Source organism: Acipenser ruthenus, chromosome 2 (genome assembly GCF_902713425.1).
Source record: "Acipenser ruthenus chromosome 2, fAciRut3.2 maternal haplotype, whole genome shotgun sequence".
In the NCBI taxonomy this organism is placed as follows: domain Eukaryota; kingdom Metazoa; phylum Chordata; class Actinopteri; order Acipenseriformes; family Acipenseridae; genus Acipenser; species Acipenser ruthenus.
Window position 1 is genome coordinate 74,278,101 of NC_081190.1, and position 24,691 is coordinate 74,302,791.

The 24,691-nt window shown below is 35.8% G+C and overlaps 1 protein-coding gene across 16 annotated transcripts in view; it reads left to right on the forward strand.

The window, feature by feature from the left end:
- The first annotated feature begins 229 nt into the window (after positions 1 to 229).
- The window catches only part of LOC117409254 (multiple PDZ domain protein), a 76,159-nt gene continuing 51,697 nt past the window's right edge, over positions 230 to 24,691 (forward strand). For 6 of the 16 annotated variants that reach the window (XM_059001108.1, XM_034014994.3, XM_034014995.3 and 3 more), the window contains exons 1-14: positions 231 to 383; positions 3,466 to 3,552; positions 4,548 to 4,714; positions 9,473 to 9,694; positions 10,340 to 10,479; positions 10,593 to 10,806; positions 14,806 to 14,943; positions 16,079 to 16,273; positions 17,677 to 17,791; positions 18,108 to 18,196; positions 18,652 to 18,847; positions 19,317 to 19,406; positions 21,349 to 21,428; positions 23,005 to 23,151. In XM_059001108.1, the coding sequence (XP_058857091.1) occupies positions 3,537 to 3,552; positions 4,548 to 4,714; positions 9,473 to 9,694; positions 10,340 to 10,479; positions 10,593 to 10,806; positions 14,806 to 14,943; positions 16,079 to 16,273; positions 17,677 to 17,791; positions 18,108 to 18,196; positions 18,652 to 18,847; positions 19,317 to 19,406; positions 21,349 to 21,428; positions 23,005 to 23,151 (1,809 nt within the window). In that variant the 5' untranslated portion in view covers positions 231 to 383; positions 3,466 to 3,536. Of the gene's footprint in view, positions 384 to 3,465; positions 3,553 to 4,547; positions 4,715 to 9,472; positions 9,695 to 10,339; positions 10,480 to 10,592; positions 10,807 to 14,805; positions 14,944 to 16,078; positions 16,274 to 17,676; positions 17,792 to 18,107; positions 18,197 to 18,651; positions 18,848 to 19,316; positions 19,407 to 21,348; positions 21,429 to 23,004; positions 23,152 to 24,691 lie in introns of all 16 variants that reach the window. The other 10 variants (XM_034014991.3, XM_059001095.1, XM_059001099.1 and 7 more) reach the window with 4 other exon arrangements.

Below are 24,691 nucleotides of genomic sequence, written 5' to 3' on the forward strand. Positions count from 1 at the left end.
CACACACACACACACACACACAAACATACCAATATGTCATGCACCACAATACATTTGAATAGAATAACAACACGTGTGATGTAAAGAAAAAGAAACGTTTCTTTGTAGCGGTTCAATGGCTTCAATTTCGGAAACCCCATGCAGGTCCTCCGCCCAGTCCTCGTTGTCATGGTTTCTTGCATGCCTCTTCCCTGACCTTCTTTTCAAGCTTGTCTGAGATACAGTGACCAGCACAGGCTGTTATTCCTGTTGATGCCGCTATTGCTGGTGATGTCTGTTGAGGATCAAATTTCACAGCGCCGTATCATTCAACCATTCCGTGTGCCGTTAGCTGGGATATAAAAACAACGGAACTAGAGACAAGCTGGGCTGCAACAGTTGAGGTAAGAATTTATACTGATTATATTCCTTTTAAATCCACCGTTGAATACTAAAACAAATGGCTATTGTGAACCAGAGCTCAGTTTTAAAGCTGGACGCATATTTTTCTTTTAGTTTTAGCTGGTTTGTTGGCAACAATAGCAGAGTGAGCGGTGTATTCCATCCACTGTCAAAGTATGTTTTTTTTTTTTGTTTTTTTTTTAATGTATATGGGAGTAGGTTACATGAAGGTATTTCGTTACTTTTTAAAAACACATTATTTATTTCTAATTTTGTTAGCGAGTTGCCGGTAGATTTATGCCTGCTTCTAAACAATGCAAGCAGCATGTTGATTCAGTCATCGGTGAGGGGGTGAGGAAAAGCAGATTGAATTCCAATCCTGCCTTGTTGTGTGGAATCGTGAGGGCCATGGATGGGTGGACTAGGCGTATTTTAGTTCGAACGAGATTGTGTGTTTTTCTTAGGTTGTAATGCTGACATCCTGTTGATCATATCTTTAGTGGGAGGTGGGAAGATACACCACCGCTACATCTATACAATCCACCCTCCTCCAGAGATGCAAATGACAGGGAACGTTTAACAAAACAGTGAAGTCTGGGATAGATGGACAGTCAAGTATTTTAAATTTTACAAATCTTTTAAACTCTAAATACAGAAAAAACAAGACCAGCTGTTATTTATGATTATGTTAAATATTAATAGTGTTATTTGTAATTACAGTGTATCAGTTGCAAGAAGTTGCAAGAAGTTGCAAGAAATACTGTTTATGTTTTAACAATGGGGTGGAATCATTTAGGGTCTTGGTCCATAACCCAGATTCTCACCAGTTGTGTCTAATTCAGTCAAGCATTTCTGGAATGGGTTGACGTTGGTGAATAGAAGAGATATTAATTTGTAGTAGAGCAAAACACAGCAACAAGTAGGTCAACAAGAACACATTTATTTGTGATACAAACAAAGATACATGGTTGTATACTGAAAAAAAAAAAAAACGTTTATATGCTGTTATTGCCTTTCCGTTTATTATACTTCCAGGAGAGAACTACACTGAAACTGATGATGATGCAAATCACACTATCAGTCGTGGTTTTAACAACTTTGTAAAATTGCCTGATATTTTAAAATGATGGTCTTATAAATGATATTTTATCTACACAAAAAAGTCTTAATTTAACCTGGTACCTATTGTGCTTTGAATGTCCTAAATATATTGTGTTTTGTTTTTTTATTAAAACAAGGTTTTGCACTATAACCTGAGCAGATGATTTAAAAAAAAGAAACGCTTAAAGTTGTAGAATATGTTAACCAAGTCCCTGATAGCATATGTAGCTATTATAAGGTTTATCAGTTGTTGCTGTGGATGCTTCCAGAAGTATCGAAGCCGAGGTGGTTCCTATTTGACTTCTGTAGTTTTTTTTTTTTTTTTTTTTTTTTTTTTTTGTAGCGGTTAAGCCACCCTGTAGTATCTAGGAAGAGAATTAAGGCAGTAGTAAATATGAATCATCACCCAAATTATGAAGCCCAGGGGACACAGGGTCCAGTAAGGCTTAATATATAAGTTATAATTGTTGACATACCGTAAACATTCCAGATATTTTTAAACAAATGATAGATACAATGTAGAACATGACACTGCAAGTTTAAACTGAACAACATGCATCAATAACCAGGGGTGAAACGATTCGTACGATCGTGTCGTGATAAAGTCTATTGTTATGCATTCCTAAAGCGCTAGTGTACATAGTAACTTTAGTGTATTGTTACATCCTTATGTAACTAATGCGAAATTGGCTCTTTCATTTAAAAAAGTAGACTTAGTCACAGTCTTGTTAAAAGTTGGGGAAAGCAAGTTTTCTCAACTGATTGTTGTGTTTGTTGAAAAAACACAAGGATTAAAACCTGTTAAGTTCATTAAAAGGATTAATTAGACCCGTTTTGTAAAGTGCCTCATTGTTTCCAAACTTCTCAAGCATACCAAGTTTCCACAATGGCACTTTTGATTACTTGATCACTTGATTACTTTATTTATAAATGACGTCTGAGAAACATACAATACATTTTATTGTACGGTACAGTGTCATCAGGTTTATCAGGTATTTTTTTGTTTTTAGCTTTGTAAACATGAAAATAACTAAGCTTGTTTTAAATTAACTACTAATTAAAAAATAAAAATAAAATCTCTCTCTCTCTCTCTCTCTCTCTCTCTATATATATATATATATAATGTAAGTGCTGGCACACTTATAATTTTTGCTAACCTACTAGTTGCATGTATGCACGTGTGACAAAGCCAATTAATAAGGCTTCTATATATGGCCATTTCCAATTGGTAATCCAACATTAAGAGCATTAACAGGCTCAAAGCTTGTTCTGAGTCTTCATTTACAACTGATTTCTGTTGCTGCGGCTGCCATCTTTGTATTTTTCTGCATGTATTTTAATGCACATTGTCAGTTGTCCTGAGGCAATATCTCTAGGAACATGCACTCTTCTAGTATCATCTACACATAAAGGTGGTAAATCAGCTGAATGTTTAATGATATGTAATACATAAAAACACTCGGCATATAGTCTAAGGGGGTGTAAGGACTGCAGACTGGTGATTTTACTTTGATAAATCTACTGTATTATTAAATGGTGATGGGTTTGTAAGTATTTATATTAGTTTAATACAGGAAAAAAATCCTACTCAAAAAAAAAAATATATATATATATTTCCAGTCCCATTTTCAAGAAATACAAATGAGTTGCCATTTTCATATATAAAACCAGGGTTATATTCAATGGGCTCTGTTCACAAAGCTTGAATTAAAAATACTGATTTTTGACCTTTCATTGCGTGTGTGTTGTTGGTATCTTAACAGCAGAGCCAAGTTTCATGAATAACTAATCGCAATTCTACAAACAGACTTTAAAAAGCCTTTAAATTCCTTAACTCATGAGTTAAAGCTTTGAGAAAAGAGCTCTCTACTGTACGTGCAATTTTCTGAATTTGTTGTCTAAATGTCACTTTTCTGTATCCACTTTACATAACTGTATTCAGGACGCTTTGAAATGTTTGAAATATGTCTTTCCTTTTTGCAGGATCTAGAAAGAAAGAAAAACATTCTAACTGGTTCCCTTAGCACTGTTTGTTTTAATTTCCTCAAGTGAAAATGATCGAAACAGTAGGTAAGTTATTAAGTAATTGAATGTAAAGCATAAAGATGGGGGGAAACTAACACTCAAGGGTTTTTTGACGAACATTTATTGTCTGTCTTCTGACCCAGAATTCAACTAAATGATTTAAACATAAAAAAAAAACACGAAAACAAAACGAGACACTGGTCTACACCCAGTCACCTGCATCTATTTTGAGTTCATGTAAGTTTATAGAGTAATTATGAAATTAGTAGGCCTTCATTTTCAGGTTATCATGCTCTGTGACTAACAGTGTTTTTTTTTGTTATTTTGCTGTGATTTTTTTTATCCACATCAACATTGCAAGGTTCATATGTGCAGATTATATAAACACTGCATGTTAAATGAGTTATTGACCATGACATTGAATTCTGGCTTTTTCATTTAAATTTAAATCCAGTGCCAGTGCGCCCTCATTACAAGGTGAGCTTTTATACCCCAGAACAGGTTATAGGGCAAAATGATCATGGCTCCCATTTGCCCTATAATGCCTACACAAGCAGTTATATTCTCTTTATATGATTTTCTCACTTAAATTCCATTACCAGTTTTACCAAGAAAGAAAAAATATACTGTTTGACTGCAATCTAACGATTCTTACCACACACTTTGAGGCAATAGCTTTAGTTTGCACACAGCTGTGTTCTATAATTAATTTAGTTAAGTTCCGTTGATGGTATTGTTCAGTAAACATTAAATGTTACACTGTCACATTGTTTTAACCACTGGTCATATCAGTGTGACAGATATCCTTTTTACACTGTGTTTCCAAAGTATTCCGTCAGAGATGCCATTCCCCGTAAATTATTCCTCCATGGATGTTTTTTTTTTTTTTGGTCAGAAAATCTCATTACATTTACATTTTTTCTTACTGTCCATTATATATGGATATCTCCCATTTCAAGTGACACAGCACCTGCTCATATTACCCTTTCTTAAGTTGTTGTGCTGTTACCAACAATGCATTAAATCAATCACATTTGCAGATACCCAGCGCGCATTGCTGGCAGTGGAGCGTCTTCAGACCAAGTTAAAGGAACGTGGCGATGCACTCAATGAGGAGAAGCTGAGTTTGTTGAAGACAGTGCTGCAGAGCCCACTGTTTCATCAGATTATCAACCTGCAGAGCTCTGTCCAGCAACTTAAAGACCAGGTAGGATTAAAAAGCATATTTATCACATAAGATTTAAGACAGTGGGGTGGCATGGCTTGATCTATAGGATGAATGGAATACATTTCAGATAATCTTACACACAGCTTCTTAGAAAATTCAGTTTCTTCCTTTTAAATACCAATCACTATACATCCATGAGTCCTTTTCTTCTGCAGAATGGCTTTTTGCTTGTATTTTATTTAGGAAATGCATACAGTAAACGTTGCTTCCTGTCTACTTGCAATCAGACCATAAGACCAAAAGACCAAGGATGCAGCAGTGTTATCTAGTGTGTATGCATACCCTAAAGATTCTTAGTAGTAATAATGTCGATAAAGCTTAGTATTGTAACGCTTGAAATGTTTTTGCTTACGATTGTAAGTCACCCTGGATAAGGGCGTCTGCTAAGAAATAAATAATAATAATAATAATATTTATTTTAACATGGCTGAACTACAAAATACGACCACCAGGTAGCACACAGCTCCAAGGTATAATGCCATTGGAATCAAAAGTAAACAATAACAGCTTCAAGATGGTAACTTTAACCACACAACTATTTTGGTGACCCCCTCATTATTTATTTATTTATTTATTTATTTATTTATTTATTTATTTATTTATTGTACAGCAGTGTTTCAAAAAACCCTTAAATAACTTAAATATGGTAATTCTTCATTTAATCGTATTTAAATTACAGTACAATACCAACTAGTAAACATGTAGTAAAGAAGCTTTTCCCCACCATTTTAAATTCTTTGCTGCACAGATTACAAGCAGTCTCAGGAATGTATGACCATGATTGCTGAGAGAGCACAACAGGCTGTGCAATTAGTTATGGAACATTCTTAAAGTAGGCCAGCAGTGATCTCTGTGGTCTACTCCTCTTAACTCGTGCTTTTCAACCCTGTTTATTTAGGACTTATATATTTTTTCTAATTTAAACTTTAATTCAAATGGAATTTAGCTATCAGATGCTGTGTGTTCTACAAAAAATATTGTTAAAGTAGAACTCACTTCATCCCTAATTATACCAAATGACTACATTTGCCTAATTCATGTTGAAATTTGAACTTGGTTTTATGGGCATTTGATTTGGTTTGAGGTTCATTTTTATTGTAATCTAAGATGGATTTAAATTGAAGAATCCATTGGCGCTTCTTATTTCCCCAAAAGAACATTGATTTGTTACCATTATTTTAACTTTAGGATGAGTGTCAATATAATTACACCAAGGAAGATTAAAATGAGGTTAGTAGCACCTTGTCTTGAATGTGCGGACATCATGATGTCCAAGGCTGACCGATGCATCTGTCTGGGCTAATCAACAGGAACAAAATATCTACCAACACGCAATCAAAAAACTAAATTGTAACATTAAATAGAATGCTTAAGGCAACAGTAATTTTTTCTATTATCTCTATGTACCTAATATAACAAATACATTTAGTTAGTAGGATGCACTGTTAACAGTGTCCAGGGACAGGAGGAATTTAGTGTAATATAATATAATTCTTTAAGCTCCATGTAGATAACAGGAACTTCTAAAGAAAGGTTAACAGATTAGCCCCTTTACTGTTAATAGGTTGAAAAGTACGACAAGTAGTTACAGCTGACAATTTCTTAAACCCCTGTAAAAGATGCAAATGTTCAGGTTTAATTAAAAATGAACCTGAATTTAATTGCTTTTGTACAGTGAAATAAAATTATAAAGAAGGTACTTGCCATTTTACTAAACATTTACTACTATTGACATTTATTTTGACATTCAGAATTTAAAAAGAGACTTACATTATATAAGGAAACAAAACAAAAATTAAAAGACAGATTTTGTATTTTATTTCCAGTGGTTTGCTTAGGAGGCATGCTGTTTACAGTACATGGGCCAGTTCACCAAATTCACCCTACAAATTGTCATGGCAACAGGCTTCAGAAGGTTGGGAAAGAAGAGGCAGCGCTGTGTGCAGTGGAGCAGAGATAATTCACTAATGTGCAACGCAGAAACACTGTCTATAATCCGCTTAAACCCAAGCTGACCAATACAGCTTTTGCACATGACAAACCTTAAGTACTATATTTCACACTTGACATTGCTGCTTGACATTGCTGTCTTCTCTGGTTATCACAGTTGTAGTGTGAAGCCTTATAAAAAAGTAAATAAATTGATTTTCCATGCAGACTAAGTTCTGGAACCACATGCGGTTTGAAAAGTAACTGTCATAAAAGTGTAATAGATTTTTATGCAGGTACTTTTTCAAATGTTGGTGGCCTGGGATTGATTTTAAAAGAATGTTTGTTTATAGTAGGTTGAGCGATTACCCAGCCGTAAGTGTCAAAATAACACAATTAAGTTACTTGGCTAATGAGTTGCCTTTAGGAATTTGAAAAATGTAGCAGTTAAGTTTTTTTTTATTATTTTTTTTTATTTATATTATATTGTCTTTTTTTCTCTAAAAGGATATGACTTATATAGTTCATAGGAACACAATTACAAAACAGTGTGGCAGCAGTGTGGAGTAGTGGTTAGGGCTCTAGACTCCTGACCGGAGGGTCATGGGTTCAGTCCCAGCTGGGGGACACTGCTGCTGTATCATTGAGCAAGGTACTTTACCTAGATTGCGCCAGTAAAAACCCAACTGTATAAATGGGTAATTGTATGTAAAAATAATGTGATATCTTGTAACAATTGTAAGTCGCCCTGGATAAGGGTGTCTTCTAAGAAATAATTAATAATAATAATAATAATAATAATAATAATAATAATAATAATAATATATTCAAACTTATTTGTCAAAATTTGGATATTTGAATGAAGTCTAAAAACGGAGGTTCGGGAGAAGGGACAACCCTCAAAACACATTGCTAACCTGATAATCAGGATTTATTTTGCAGTTCTTGCATAAAAAAACCAAAAACATTGATATTAATTTAAGTTCAGGATGTTGTCCTTACTCGCTGAGGTTTTCAGAAATACACCATATTCCATTAATTAGGTTCTGTTTTTGCCACCTCACTCCATTTGCAATCTGTACCGTAATATACCATGCTGTATATTTTGCACACATGAGACTTTCATAAAATGGAGGATGGCAGTTTGTTGATCGGCCGATAATCGAGTGGCAACTGGCTGTCACCGGGTTTTTAGTTGAGTCTTTACACAGTCAACTAGTGTTCCATTGGAAAGCAGTCTTGTCACAGCAACTAAACTCATTAAAATATTCTCAAAATGAACCAACAGATGACTTATTGACTTGAGTAAGATCATGACAAGTTATTTTGCAGCTTTGGTGACGATCATTATTAAACCAATCGGACTGTTTCATTTTGGCATGCATCACAAATCTCCACCCATTTTGCTTTGTGTCATTGCTCACTGGTTGATCAACAAGAGAAGCAATGTGAAAACATTGGTATTGATTAATATTTTCTTTAGTGTGGAGAAACGAGCTGAATGAATGTGAATGAACATTGCTGCACATTATTAATTGGAAGCCAACAATCCACGTATGTGTCCCCACCATAACTAGTTGATTAGATATTAGAAATACGTATCACAGCGTGTTTTGCTGTGCACCAATTTACTACCTTCTAAAATGGCAAGTGATGCGTGTGATGTAGCACAATATGTCTAACACATAATTACATCACATTTCCTCTTATTCAGCTTTGAGAAGCCTTTTCATAAACTTTTTTTTTCTAGAATAGTTCATGGTAATCAGAAACACAACAGAAAAGCAGACAGACTATATTATTTTTTTAGATAAGTAATAAGTAAAAAAATAAAATAAAATAACAACAGGGATATGTTCTAATCCAAGGCTATCAATGTGAGATGGCCAGATCCTGTTGTAGGTCTACGCAGGGTCTGGAAAGTATGATTTCAGAGAATACTATGGAAATTAAAATGGTCAAGTCAAGTGCATCATTTTTTTTTTTAAGAGTAGTTTCTGTTCATTAAAAAATAGGAGGGTATTTCAGCCAATATTGTGCATGGTTTAACTTGGAGCTTTTTGTATAATTTGTTCATAGCACAGTTGTTTTTTAATACAATTCTTTTATAACCCCTTTTTTTAGGATATCTTGAAACTAAATTCCCTCTCTACAGCAGTTACTGCATAGGGTAATGTTACTTAATGCTTGTCATTTAAGATTTAACTTAATAGTATAGGCAAAATAGTAGGATTGCGTGACAAAGGTTTGATGGTTGTTTCTATAAGTTTGAAGGGTGGTGGAAACATTGGGCTGGGGTGACCCCAAAAGTTTTGGGAAATTTTGCTAGGCTGCCAAAACAAAGATGGCCGCCACCGACATGTAATATTGACATTTCTCCTATTACAGAAGTCACATGAAGGTGTTCTTGGTGTCTAATTAGGGGTTTTGATGGTCAAGGAATCCATGTACTACATTAAAAAACCCTTAGAAAAGTGTTAGACCTTTAAATGTGTTTATGTAGAATTTTCAAGGGTTGGTTTTACATATTTTCCAACTGAATCTTTTCTTTTTTGTATATTTTTATTATTATTATTTTTTTTCTAGTAAAACTTGATAAAACTTGCTTAGCAGTAGGATATTGCGAGATATCTGTCCATCTGTTTGTATAACTTATATTATAACATGTGACATATAAGGATTGCTGAGAATTGTTTGACTTTTGTCCTCTAGGTCATATGTGATTCTGGATTACACAGATCTGATATTATTTTGGCAGAACACTTGTTCATATATTTTAATTACTGTTTTTCTTTTAAATTATTTTAGGTGAATGCAGTTCCAACATCACTATCTTTAAATAATGAGATCTCTCAAGCAGCCAACTCTGGCTTTTCTTGTTCAGCTCCTCTGAGTGAGTCATATGTGATAGCGCAGCAAAATGGCAATCATGATAACCAGCTGGAGTCACCAGTTATTGCATTCTCACCACAGATGAATGGCAAGCCAACCACTGATGAGTTTGAACAGTTAATCAGATCAATGGCACAGGTAAGAGATATGCCATACTGGCATGATTATAATTAGGGCTTGAACATTTTTAGCAACTTATTTAACTAAAACATCCTGAACCATCATGACTGAAATATCATGAATAATAATTACAGTATAACAGGCATGTCATAAATAAAAGACTTAGAGATAATAATTTGTATTTTTTGTTAAAAAAAAAAAAAAAAAGAAAAAAAAACTTGTTCCTGAGGTTTTATTTTTTCAGTCAGTTTAAACATATAGCACATGATCTTGGACTACCTTACCTAATTAGGGGCTGTGAAACCACCCGAAAATGTTGAATAACTTAATGTGCTTACATTCTACAAGACAGCACTCATAGGTGTGGATGCCAACTGTCTAATCCCTTATAAAAGTGTACCATAGTAAAAGCATAGCAAAGTGTAATAAAGCATAGTGAAAGCATAGTAAAGCATAGGTAAGCATTGTAAAGCCCAGAGAGGCATGGCAAAGCAAATAAAAAAGAAATGGTAAAAGCAAAGTATAACCATGCACATTTACCAGGGTAAACATATATATAAGCAGAGCTTGTTATTTAGTCTTGTTCTAAACATCATTGTTCACTGATAGAGTAGACGTGTGCAATGTAAAGATGGTTTTCTCATAATCTTGTTCTCTGTACAGGGCCGGCATGTGGAGTACATTGAGCTGGTAAAGCCATGCAGTGGAGGGCTGGGGTTCAGTGTGGTTGGTCTGAAGAGTGAAAACAGAGGAGAACTGGGGATCTTTGTGCAGGAAATTCAGGAGGGCAGTGTGGCACATGGGTAAAAAGTTAAAAACTAGAAATGTATAGACACTGGGTTTTGAGTTTTTTCTAAGTTAAAAAAGAGTGATTCTTTTAGCTGATTTACTTTTGTCTGTTCCATTATTTTTACAGCGACGGAAAGCTGCAAGAGGCAGATCAAATCTTAGCCATCAATAGACAAGCGCTTGATAAGACCATCACTCATCAGCAAGCTATCAGCATCCTCCAGAAAGCCTCAGAGAAGGTCCAGCTAGTTATAGCGAGAGGCCCCATCCCTCAGCTCGTCAGTCCTATGGTCTCCCAAACACCGTCTGCAGGAAGCACAGTCTCTACTCACTCCAGCACAGTAAGCACTCAACCGTGATCTGTTTAGTCAAGTCTAACTGTTCTTGCATTGAAGAACACGTATCTAGCAATACATAAGCAATTTCAATACTTGAAGATGCAATAAATGTAGTTGTCAGTACATTAGGGCTGTTACGATTAAATCAAAAATTGATTTTTCGTTCGATTCAATTCCTCATTGTATACATTGATATAAATACTGGATAATCGATTCAATAATTAAATATTTTGGTAACACGCATGGTAATAACATTATTTAAGTTTATCAACGAAACTGCACCGAACGCCCTGCCTTGCTATTTACAGTATTTCTTCCAGACAAGCAGTGGGCGTGCTGTTCTTTTCCTGCTTGTGTTAACTAGCATCTTATTTGCTGGTCCCATTCTACTAGCGAATCAGTTTTGAAAATGCTTTGTAAGTACGCCCCTCTGTATATTTGATGTAAAAAAAACAAAAAAGCGTGCCGCCGTTAATCCAGAGCAGGACGACAGGCTTGTATTCCTGGCAAACAGCCTGTAAATAAATTGTGCACATTGAAGAAAACTGACTGTATATAGTTTGCGCTTCTTTGGAGTTTCAAAATGAACTATTATATAATGAATATTTAACAATGTTCAATAATGTTAAAAAAAAAAAAAAGATCAGTGATGTTAAACACAATTTTGGAGTAACGATCAGCTTGACCTGTAGCGGGTATGCATTATTATTATTATTATTATTATTATTATTATTATTATTATTATTATTATTATTATTATTATTATTATTATTATTATTGTGATGATGATGATGTTTTAGACAGGGATTTCCACATTGTGTGTTTCACAGATAGTGAAGGTTAGATGGTACAGTATTAACAAGATGCAATGCGTGATGCTGCAGCTGTCACTGAATAAAAAAAGACATTTTTCATAAACTTGTGTCTAGATTATATAGATTACATTCCAAAGTACTGTAATCTGTTTTTAATAAATATTTTAGTAACGACCCTGTAGTATGTTAAACTTGCTTTAGGCTTGTTGCGAATGTTGAAAGGTGTAATTACCCCTCACATTCACAAGCTTTTACGTAACTGCAATGATATTCAAATAATCACCTCTGGGGGGAGAGGAATGGATCGAAAATGTATGTGGGCGGTACAATCATCGATATTTATGTGAACGATTCGATTTTGTCTCCCCAATTAATCGATTGCTATTTGGAGGCTTAACTGACAGCCCTACAGTACATGCAGTACTATAATACTTTTAGGTTGGGATTCATACAGCTTATCTGCATGTTTTGTGTGTCAGTAAAGTCTATTCATGACATAATGGGGATTATTTTCAATGGAGCTCCGCAGGATTCAGAGTGCAGAATCTGCAATGTGAATGATTTATTTATTGCAATTGACAGACGATTAATGATGGATGATAAATTTGGCCGGAGACCTTGTCCATGGGTGCTCGACAGCTACCCACACGCAGGCCGACTAGGTGAAAACACAAACGATTTCTTGCATTCTAGAGCCACAGATAGGAAGTAGCATGTAGCGCCTCCTCCCCCCAGTACAAGGCATGCTGCAAGGTGGTGGCAGGGGAGGAGGAGGCCAAAACAAAAGAAGCGACATGAATGAAAGCCACATGGAGTTTTTGTGGCACTTGGTGATGACATGTTGGTTAGGGGCAGAGTCTCCTTTCCAGAAACGCAACCAAGTTTTCGATTTAGAATGGTGAATCCGCAATGTGAATGATTTATGGATTGCAGTTGACAGTTGATTAATGATGGATGATAAATTTGGCTGGAGACCTTGCCCATGGGTCCTCGACAGCTACCCGCATGCTGGTTGACTAGGCGAATACACAAAGAATATTGTGCATCCTAGTACCGCAGATAGGAAGTGGCACATAAGACCACCTACCCCCAAAAGACGAGGCCGCCAAACCATGATGGATAAAAATAATAATTGAATGAATCATTAACGCAACGAGCCGCAGTGGTGCACTGCCACCTACCCCCAAAAGATATGGGAAAAGTGATTGAAAGTGACGCAGCTGAAATATGGGCCCGTCCCCCAGAGCATGAACTACACTGAGGGATAGAGCCCAGCCTCTCTAGCCTGACCACACACCCTGCAGAACTAAGTACCAACCACTCAGCACTGACATGGGGGATCAGGGGATGCTGACATTTTGTGCTGCAAGATTTGCAAGACAGAAATAAGCGCAAAATCAAATCGCATTTCCCATCATTTAAACAGCCAGACACATCTGAAATTGAAAGAAACTCAGGAACGAGTATCACAGTCTACAATTTAGTCATGTATAGGAAGGATGAAACAAATGAAAGAGGAAGCAGCAGATTTTCCACATGAAAATCTGCAGCATGCGCTATGTTTTGAGGGAATTCCAATGAATGCGTTCCAAGGCTCAAGCTATGAACTTGCTCTGCTTCGCAAATACACCATCCCGCTGGTTTTCTTGGCTTGGCAGCAAAATACATTCTTGAACACTGGGACAGTGTGACTGACTTTCTGAAAGATAAGGACATAGACACTTCCAGTAAAGCAACTAAATTACGGCAATTGGTCGAGGATGACGGAAACCAGCAAGAACTCTACTGCAAGTTGTCTTTCCTGTGTGTGTTTTTGGAGAAAATACACGCAGTTCACTTGCAACTGGAGACAAGTGCCCCACTGATACATCGGATTGACACTCTGTTTAGTTGCTGCAAGTGTTGTTCTATGAAGGAAGTGGATCTCAAGGCCATGGGCACAAGAAGGCAGCACATGTCATCTGCAATGTGTACGTTTGCACCAGAATTTTAAACCAAACTGAAGGCAACCATAACACACAATGTACCCGAAGATCTCTATGGGTCGGGATCGTCATTTGCACATTGCAAGGTGTTTGACCCATTCATCAAGGCACAGCTGTCACGCAATGTCACCGAGTACAACAGCATTCTGCGCATTTTCCCTTGCAATGAAGAGGATTTCAAGCATGATTTTGATCTGTACATTGCACAGGAGATGCCCCTTGACAACAATATATCAGCATTGGAATACTGGACATCGGTTGAGTTGAAAAGCCTGAACTATCACTAACTGTCCTGCTGAACACGGAGCCATATGGTCACCTTAGAATAAGGACGTTTGCCACGAGCGATATTCCATGCTTGCCATACAAAACTCGCTTGAGTCATTAAATCAGCTCATTTATTGAACGCTGAAAGCAGCAGCTCATCCAGCAGGTTATTCAGCTGAAAATGTGTTGTGATTTGTTTCATAATGATGTTTGAGGCTGCATGCCTTGTACAGACTACAGTGTGTAGCAATTTGTTGCAGATGAGACACAGTTTTGCCACTGTTTTCACTGATAGCAAACAGTCTGGTTTAAAGCCTAATACTTTTGTTTATTACTTGTGGAGGGTTTGCTCAATCCCATTGTCGCCACGAAACAAACAAGCACTTAATTCAAAATTATGAAATTTACTTACAACTGCACATCCGGCTTTCACTCAGTGATCGAAATATGCATGCTCCAGCGAGCAGTGTCGAAAGTCAACAAGTGACGAAATATCCTTGCAGTGAACATGCAGGCTCAAAGAAAAAGGGGAGAGAGAAGGGGAAAGAAGAAAGAATAATTGACACTAATAAATACAGAGAACACAAATAATAAACTTGTGTTTATTTTTTACTCTCTCTCTTTTCATTTTTGTTTATTATTACTTCTTCATTTCATTCGAGTGCCAAAGTGTGCGTCACCCAGCATTTCACCGGGAGCCGCTCTTTCACCCAACGGTTTGGCCACCTCTGTATTATAACAATAACAAGTGTTATAATACATACATGTTTTAAATATACAGATACATACATCGAAAAATAAAATGTCCCTTCTTTCAGCAAGGATTACTTAAAACTGCATATTCTAATATTCACTGCTGTCCAACTTTAAAATCATTTAATTTATTGACTATTGTACAAGGAATCTGCTAACCACTTGCCTCACTCTGTAATCAGCCTCTGCAGATTCATTGGCAACATGTGGAGACAATAGAGTTGGTGAATGATGGCACCGGTTTGGGATTTGGAATTGTGGGAGGAAAAACAACAGGCGTCATTGTGAAAACAATATTGCCAGGAGGAGTAGCTGATCAGGTAAGGTTATATTATAGAAGACAAAACCGTGAGCATGTGTTTGGAAACAAGCTGCACAGCTAGTATGCTTTATTGAGTTGTATTTAAGTAAATGAAATAATGACAAAGCCCTGCTGATAATTGTGTTATGATTATTGTTGTAGTTGGATGATTTAAAAGGAAATGTATTGTTTGAGAATGGTTTGATGTTAGTATTGTAAGATTTAAATGTATTGTTTTATGTTTATTTAAAATGACTGGTTTTGTTTGTTGTTGTTTGGCAGCATGGATGAGGTTAAAGCCTGTCTCCAAATTGACTGATTTGTTGTTAATTCAGAGATGGCCGTGTGTATATAAACATGTGTGTTTGTGTGTTTGGGTGGGTGTTGAAGGAGAGAGAGTGAGAGAGATAGAAAGAGAGAGAAACTAAAACAAAGGAAAAGAAAGTAAAACAAACAAGTGCTTCTCGTGCTGGAAGGAACAGCGCGATAGTATTATAGGATCAGGGAAGGCGACTGCCCAGCCTGACCTAGGTATTGTTTAGTTTTACGGGTTTAAGATTGTTTTTGTACAGCCTTTTGGTTTATTTTCCTGTGTAAATAAATACGCATACCAGCGCTTTCACCCGTAGTACCTGTCTGTGTCTCTTGTCAGCTTCCTGGCCGTATAATGTAAATGCAATATATGACCAACATCTAAATAATATATTTACATACAAAAGTATCCTGGAAAGCAAATTTTTGCATCTCAATAATCCTGTACAGTATTTGTGCCTACAGCTTTAAAATTGTAACTGTTTAAACTTGAAATTGGCTAAAACATACATCAGATAAAGTATGACAAATGACATGTCTATGGGCCCTATTCCTATTAAAGTTTTATATTTATAGAATTGTTCTTGGCTGTTGATAAAGTACATTTAGGGAACTACTCAGTGGACCACTGACATACAAAAAAAAAAAAAAAAATACTCCATGAAGTTTAAGATAATCTTACTGAAAAAAATAAAGTACACATGAGAATTGATTTCAGTCATGGCGGTATTAAGATCAAAACATACAGATGCGTACCTTTCTGTAAATCAAATACCGGTCTATCCCTCTCACCTATTTTCTATTAGTTTTCAGTCAAATTTTAATGATTGTTTCTGAAACAGGATGGCCGGCTACACAGTGGAGACCACATTCTTAAAATTGCCAGCACTGATCTCCAGGGGATGGGCAGTGAGCAGGTCGCACAGGTTCTCAGACAGTGTGGGAACAGAGTGAAGCTGGTCATTGCGAGGGGAGCTGTGGAGGACTCCATATCAGCCCCACCACCACCTTCTCTACCCCCTGTAGCAGAATACCAGGTAAGCTACCTGAAAGTCAAATTTATTACATTAGAATGCCACAGTGGGGAATCTGATCTTTTGTTTAATGATTTCAACTGAATCAGTTACATGAATATCAAATAGAAAATCATTCAACCGACAATTATAGGCATATTTAATGGCGGGGCAAATCTCTGTCGTTGGGTGAAATTTGATGAAAAAACTTGAAGCAAACAGGAGCAAACTGCCTTTGCCCTCTAATGCAATTTTGGTGTCATGCTTTGGTTCTTTTTCCGTTGTGTTACTGCCAGTGGTCAGTATAACTTTTGGAGTGTGGTCTCATTTACAGGTGCAGCTTTTGCAAGGGGGTGGGGAGCAAGTGAGAGAGTCACTGATACTCCATAATTACTGGAAGTACTTTATTTCTAAGTGTTTTACATTTGAACATGCATGTAATCATTTGCTGTGTGTGGTCTTTGCTTATGGAATTTGCGTATGTTTCAAACCTGACACAAAAAAGAAAAGATTCTCTAAATGCATGATCTGTGATAGTGAAGTTATACAAGCTAAAACAATGCAGTCTTTGGAGTAGTGGTTGGGGCTCTGGACTCTTGACTGGAGGGTCGTGGGTTCAATCCCAGATCGGGGACACTGCTGCTGTACCCTTGAGCAAGGTACTTTACCTAGATTGCTGCAGTGAAAACCCAACTGTATAAATGGGTAATTGTATGTAAAAATAATGTGATTGTATTTAAAAATAATGTGATATCTTGTAACAATTGTAAGTCGCCCTGGGTAAGGGCGTCTGCTAAGAAATTAATAATAATAATAAATAATAATAACAACCCTTGGTCACAAGAACACAAAAATGATACAAAAACACATACACACAAACAAACAAAACAAAATAAAGTGTAAATTACAATTATATTACACTTACAGTATATGATAGATAGACAATGAAGTGTTAGGGTTCTGTCTTTGATATATATATATATATATATATATATATATATATATAAATCTAAGAGACATATATATATATATATATATATATATATATATATATATATATATATATATATATATATGTATATATATGTATAATGATTACACAAAAGCTATTTCCAAGCTGTTCTACAGGGTTTACTTTTGTTTCTGTTATTTTTTTGCAGCTATTTAGTTTTTAAAATACATTTTCGGACATTCATTGAAAGTGTTAAGAGGTTTACACAGATTGCAAGATGGGATGTTTTTAGCAGAGCTCGCTTCGACTTGTGAATTAGATCACTCTGATACCCTAGTGTGGAATTCTATTCATGTATTGATGTGGAAATACCAGGTCCCACCAGGGAGCTCATTTCTCCATTCTGGATTCAATTTTGTTTCGTAAAGAAGCTTTGAAGCAAACTTATGATAAACTATGATTTTGGCTATTGTAGGCAGATCCTATAGACAGCGAAGAGGATGATGTTGATGCATTCGATGTGGAACTAACAAAAAATGCACAGGGTCTGGGAATAACCATTGCTGGTTATGTTGGAGACCAAAACTCAGGTAAGCTTGCATGCTTGTCATCCACATTACACAAGCACAACACTCTTTTAATAGCTCCTACTGTTTATTACATATAGTTAGACTTTGTTTCCTGTGATTTCACATATTATGTTGTTGAAAAGGCTGTGTGTGGTATGAATGTAGAGCACTGAATGCTTGTAACACCCCATTGCTTGGTTTGTAATGTAAAACATTAGAAAGAAATGGCACTTTTTTATTTGTTGTATTTTCTTACCTTGTCTCTAGTATAGAAAATGTACTATTTTATCTTATTGGTATTATATTGATTTATTTTGTACTGTGTAATTGTTTATAGAGCCTTCAGGTATCTTTGTTAAGAGCATTACAAAAGGCAGTGCAGTTGAGCAGGATGGACGGATCCATGTTGGGGACCAGATTATAGCTGTAAGTGTATATTTAAAATCTTTTTTTTTTTTTTTTTTTTACATTTTTTTTCATGTTATATGTGATATATGTTTGATACAGTAATTTATAAACTTGTTATGAATTCAAAAACGAACATGGCCATTTTTTCTACAGAATACATTTCAAGCAGTATTCATTTCAAGCACATTTGAATATTCTAATATTTATCCCAGCACTACAAATTGTGATAAGAACCATTTTCCTGAAAGGAAAAAAAAAGCAATTAGAGACCTAAATTAGTTGTTTATTTCTGGTTAGTATTAATTATTTTCTGGAAAAAAGAAATGACGCTTTGAGAATCAAATCAAAGGTAAGGTACATTTAAAGCGATTAAGCTATTTCCTAACTGTTTGTCCTTTGTTGCAGTGGCATGAAATAGAACATGAAAAAATGTCAACAAGTTGTCATTAATGAGATTATTTATTGTACTGAAGGTTGATGGAATAAACATACAGGGGTTCACTAACCAGCAAGCTGTGGAAGTGCTGCGGCACACAGGACAATCAGTGCACCTTAAACTCATGAGGAGGGGGTTCAGACCTGTGGAGCAGCTCCCTTCAGAACAGAAATCAGAGGAGCAGCAGGAGAGAGAGTTAACTGTGGACACAATGGATTATGATGTAGCAAGAGGTATTTTTCTTGCATATGTAAATTGCATTTTGTGTGTAATACAATTCTTATTCAGTTGGTTGTTTTACATGCACAAGACTACCGTTATGTCAAAATAAGATGTACATACTGGAGCTTTCATGAAGTGGATGAGAGTTGTGATGTTTGTGCTGTCATTTATTATTTATTTTTATTTTTATTTTTTATTTATTTATTAGCAGACGCCCTTACCCAGGGCGACATTTGCATCCTGGAAAAAATATTTAAAGCAAATCTAGCAATGTACAAAACCCTAGTACATTGTATGTGTAACTCTATCAATATTGGCAAGATTCTCAAACTGTTTTACTCTAAGTTAGCCTTAAAAGGATATATTACATATAGCTGCATTATGAAAAAAATGTGTACTGTTTTGGAGCAAACAGCTGTGAGAACATAGACCTATGTGTATACAGGTATGTAAATAAATGTCTGCAACATTGATTTGCAGAGGATCCAAAGACATTGGATGAACTTATGCCACCCATATGTGGTATCACCAGTATGGCTTCTACAGAAGAACAACCACCTTCTGAAGCAGGTCAGGAGACAGTCTAGCAATGTTAATGTACAGTGTCCCCTTATATTGTGCAATCTGACCGGCACATTGAAGAAACCTGAAGAGCAGTGGCTTAGGGCCCGTGTACAATAAAGTATAGCACATGACTACATAGACTATTTACTATCAATATGGCCAAACCATACATTTCCTAAATTATCAAATTATGAAATAAAAAGGGAGCACCGTGCTATATATGTGTGCAGTACTGTGTGCAGCATGTGCAAAGATCCTGCATTCTATACTCAAAAATTAGACCATTCAAATGTGTTTTCGTAGATGATGGCAGATAGCTAGCATGGCACTCAATGCTGACCCTCCAAACTCAATACACTCTGACTCAGGCTTTCTTTTAACAAAGATAATAAAGATAGCAAGTGCTCTTTAGAAATAGTCAGGAAAGTTGTTATGTTCCCTAACCTTATTAAATGAATAAATCAGTTGAAGAAAAAAAAATACATTTGAATGTACTAATACATTTACATTTTGTGATGTGGGCCAAGTATTTTAGATGAATGGCTTTTTACACACAGTGGAGAAGATTACATAAGCATTTACTCAGAAACAATCGGGGTTTCCATGCGAGTTTTTTTTTTAACTCGAGACATTTACACGAGAAAAATGTCTCATGTAAAATGCTTTTTTGGGTTTCCATTCACTCAGTTTATTTTACTCGAGTAAACCGGGCTTTTCACCCGATGTCATGCAAATGAATGGGAAAGGTGGGGGTTGATATGTAAATTAACTATGCATAAAGAACTCGTGCTGTTTTTGAAGATTACTAGTGACATTTTGTGAAAATGTGGTTTCCATGCGCAGAGAACTGGTATACGAGTGAATCTAAGCTGCTATAATAAAGCAAAATACCTCGTGCCAGGTTGGTTAATAATGTGTTTTACTGCACTTGCCCAAATTGTTTTTCAAATGGCAGGTGGGTTGGCTTGTAAATAAAACACAATCAATACGTTCATTTGCAATTTTATTTGGTCAGTTCTGAGAGGGTATCAACAACTTGGATGTTGTTGCGCTCTTTTGGGCGATCGAGCTGGCTTATGACATCCAGTTCAAGAACTATATTTATTAACGTGGAGGGCAGCAGTTAAGCAGCTCACTTACTCTTTGTGTTTAACTTTAGCGTAGTTTTTACAGCAAGGGTATTCTCAAACAGATGCTTTAATTCTATAACAAATGCATAACGCAGTTCGTGGTAAGTGGTTTTATACAGAACTGTAAACCCACAAGATATATACAACATGACAGACCAGACACAGCAAAAAACAATAATAAAAAAAGACCGCCCGCATTAGCATTAAGGTGGACTACTTCACTGCTAACCATAAAATCGCCCATCAGCCACTACTACCGTCTTGGAATCCACAGTAACAACTAACTTGATCCCTTGCAATATTTATAGTTAAGGATAAACACGCTCATTAATATTTACACGTGAAATGCAGGTTTCCATGTGAAACTGGGCGTGGTTTTCCCGTGTGTTTCATCATTTACACAAGTAAATGAGATTTACCCTATCCCTGTCTTTGGCCATTTTTTTTCGGCACAAACCTGATTTACACGAGTAATTCTCCCAAACGTGCACGCGCATCGCCGTTTCGCGTGTAAATTGACCCGCATGGAAACCCCATAAATGTGAGAAGTTGCCATTAATCATCAGATGTTCCACACCAAAAAACCTTATTCAGTTGAGAGTCAGTAACATAATGTGCACTACAAACATTTATATTTCAAGGATTGCACCTCAGCCCACCATTTAAGGAGCTGGCAAATTGATTATATTCAGGTTTCCTACTGGTTGGGTTTAAACCTGTGATCATCCAAAGGAGTTTACAATGTTGTTATACTAATTCATAGGTGCATTTTAAATGATGATTAAATTGCAAATATCTATTTTCTAAACTCACTTTAGGAGCACAACTGAGTTTTCAAGAGGAAGAAGAACTAAAGGAAAAATGGCAGACTGTTCTAGGTCCCAACAACGAAATAGCGGTATGGTAAAGCCTTTGTGTGTAGTTTTGTTCTATATCCGAATTTGTGTATCATATGTTGCCTATACATTTTCTGTGTGTTAAAAAGGAGGATAAAAAAAAAAAATTATCCTATGCTAAAACTGCCAGATATTGCAGAAAAACAATGACAGTTTTAGTTTGTTTCGTTATTTTAAACTTCTTTATAACCTTAGAAGATTAGTAGCACCATAATTAAAACACAGTCCCAGCCTGAGCCATTCCATGGAAATGATTAACTCTAGAAATGATAACTAATCAGACACTGATTACCGTGTTTATTTACTGTACTTTCATTGGAATTATTTTTTTTTATTTTCCCATATTACAAATAAAGCACACAAATTTGTCACATTACATAACAGCAAATATAGAAATATTATAGTAATTTGATCTATACATTATAATTACATTTATGTTTTAAAGCTGTCTATTCTACTCAAGAAACCCTCATGCTCCACCCTTTGTGCTTAAATTTACTGGATCCACCTACTCTAAAACTTATTTCAATGGTACCCAACTTTCATAGAAAAAACCCTCAAATAGTGTGTGTAATTTTTCGATGGGGCATAGGTATTAACCTCCTGTATCCAATTAACTACTATGAGTGTTTCCATCTAATCGCTGTTATTAAGGCCATGTCAAGAAAGCAGCAACTACCGTTAGGAATACCCCCAAACTCAGTACAGTTTATTAAGATAGTATAGTTTAAATAGTTTTGGTAATGCTTACATACAACAAAGAAATGACATGTACAGAGTTTTGCATAGTAATAACACATATTATGAAGTAATTAAATATCTCCTTTGTTATTATAATGTAATATAATAGCAACAGTGTGGAGTAGTGGTTAGGGCTCTGGACTCTTGACCAGAAGGTCGGGGTTCAATCCCAGGTGGAGGACACTGCTGCTGTACCCTTGAGCAAGGTACTTTACCTAGATTGCTCCAGTATTATTATTATTATTATTATTTATTTCTTAGCAGACGCCCTTATCCAGGGCGACTTACAATTGTTACAAGATATCACATTATACATTATTTCACATTATACATTATTTCACATTATACAGATATCACATTATTTTACATACAATTACCCATTTATACAGTTGGGTTTTTACTGGAGCAATCTAGGTAAGGTACCTTGCTCAAGGGTACAACAGCAGTGTCCCCCCACTGGGGATTGAACCCACAACCCTCTGGTCAAGAGTCCAGAGCCCTAACCACTGCTCCACACTGCTGCAGTAAAAACCCAACTGTATAAATGGGTAATTGTATGTAAAAATAATGTGATATCTTGTAACAATTGTATGGCGCCCTGGATAAGGGTGTCTGCTAACAAATAAATAATAATAATATAACACATTTTTAATCCTCACACTCTATTGATCTTAACTAAAGTATATTCTAATGGTACAGTACATACTTATATTTGGACTGGTTTTAAACCTGACAATTTTCATTGGACCAATACTAGCAGTTTTTTTATAATGCATATCAAAACATATACATTCAAATAGTAAATAAAGTTTACTCTTGTAATGATCATATCCATAGGTGGCCCAGGTTGAGAAATTTAGTGAAAGTAGTGGACTTGGCATCAGCTTGGAGGCTTCTACTGGGCATCATTATATTCGATCCATCCTACCAGAAGGGCCGGTGGGACGCAGTGGCAAACTGTACAGTGGAGATGAGCTGCTGGAGGTAATAATTAATACAAAAAAAAATGGAAATAGCTGATTTCTGTGGACCATATTGTCATATACATGAGTACACCGTATATAGTTGAATAATAAATACTTTCAAATATAATGTATCAATTTTGAGAAGGAACTAAAGTAACCTTCTGCTTCCAAAAAAAAAACTGCTTTAGTTTATCAGTTCCATTTCAATAACACAACTTATCACTAACTCAGACCATATCTAAATAGTGCACAAGAGAGATCCAGAGACTTCCCATATCTGTACAATCCCAGCCTAACAGGCTGAGCAGAAAATTCAACACAAAGGACCTACTGATGTAGGTGCAAAGGGACATTTTCAGAGAAGAATACAATCATTTTAATGCTGTACCAGGGGTGTGTAATTTTTGAAAAAAAAAAGGTTCCATGTGACCCCACCTCACCTCAACAAATGTATAACCTACTTTAAGGAAATGTTCCTTTCAGTGTAATTTGGAACACATGTGCTAGTAAATTTAAGTAACATGCTGAGAGTACAACTATAATAAGCAATACTTGGAGTTTTTCAAATATAAAAATAGCTGCCTATTTTCCCACTCTTCCAAAATAAGCTGAATTCAACTCCTGATGTACAGGTGTTTTAGTTTTTTGCATCACAGATACAAAATCATTGCCAACTATTACTGCTGCTTTGTTGAATTCTGATTTCTCTTTACATTTTTTCAGTTTTATAACTGCTGAACCCCAGCATTTTAAAGGACTTGTGTATAACCTGTCAAGTTTCTCTGCATTTTTTTTTTACTATTTTTCTATCAAAATGTATGCAACATTTACAGTAGGCCCCATTAAATTGTGCAAAGACAACCTTGTACAGCTATTGTTCCTCATCTAACATCTTGTCCCATAATGGCTAACTGGAAATGCTGCAGCAGGGTGATCCTGGTTTCATACCCTAATGTATTTTTTTTTTTTTTTGGGGGTTTGGGGGGCAACATTCTTTCGCTGCATTACTCTCACTGAAAAATAAATACATAAATGAATGAATATATAAACACATTGCCATGAGATTTACAGTCTGTATTTTATTTTAAAATAATAATAGAATATTGTACAGATAGTCTCAAATATAAGCATTTCATATATATCATTATAAACATATTTGTCAATCTTCATGTTTTAACAGTTTCACAAATTGATGGATTGTGTATGTCCAATAAATAACTAATATCACTTCTGTTCAAATCTAGTAAAAAAAAAAAAAAAAAGTATTTTATTTTTAATACAGCGTTTAGATAAAAAAAAAAGTAAATATATGTGAACAGGCTGGCTGGTGGTGACGTAAAGCAAAGAAACGTTGGCCAAACAGTGAACACAAACACCAAACCAAGTATCGTGCTGATGCTTCCAGCACAAATAGCAATTGTTTTTACTTTTTAAAGTTCTACCTCCTTCTCTCTCCCGTTCTCCACACTGAACACCCAACCCTTAGTGAGTGATTTGTGCATCTATATATACAGCTGTGCCGGGATTCACTTGAATCCCAGCACTTGAACTAATCTGTG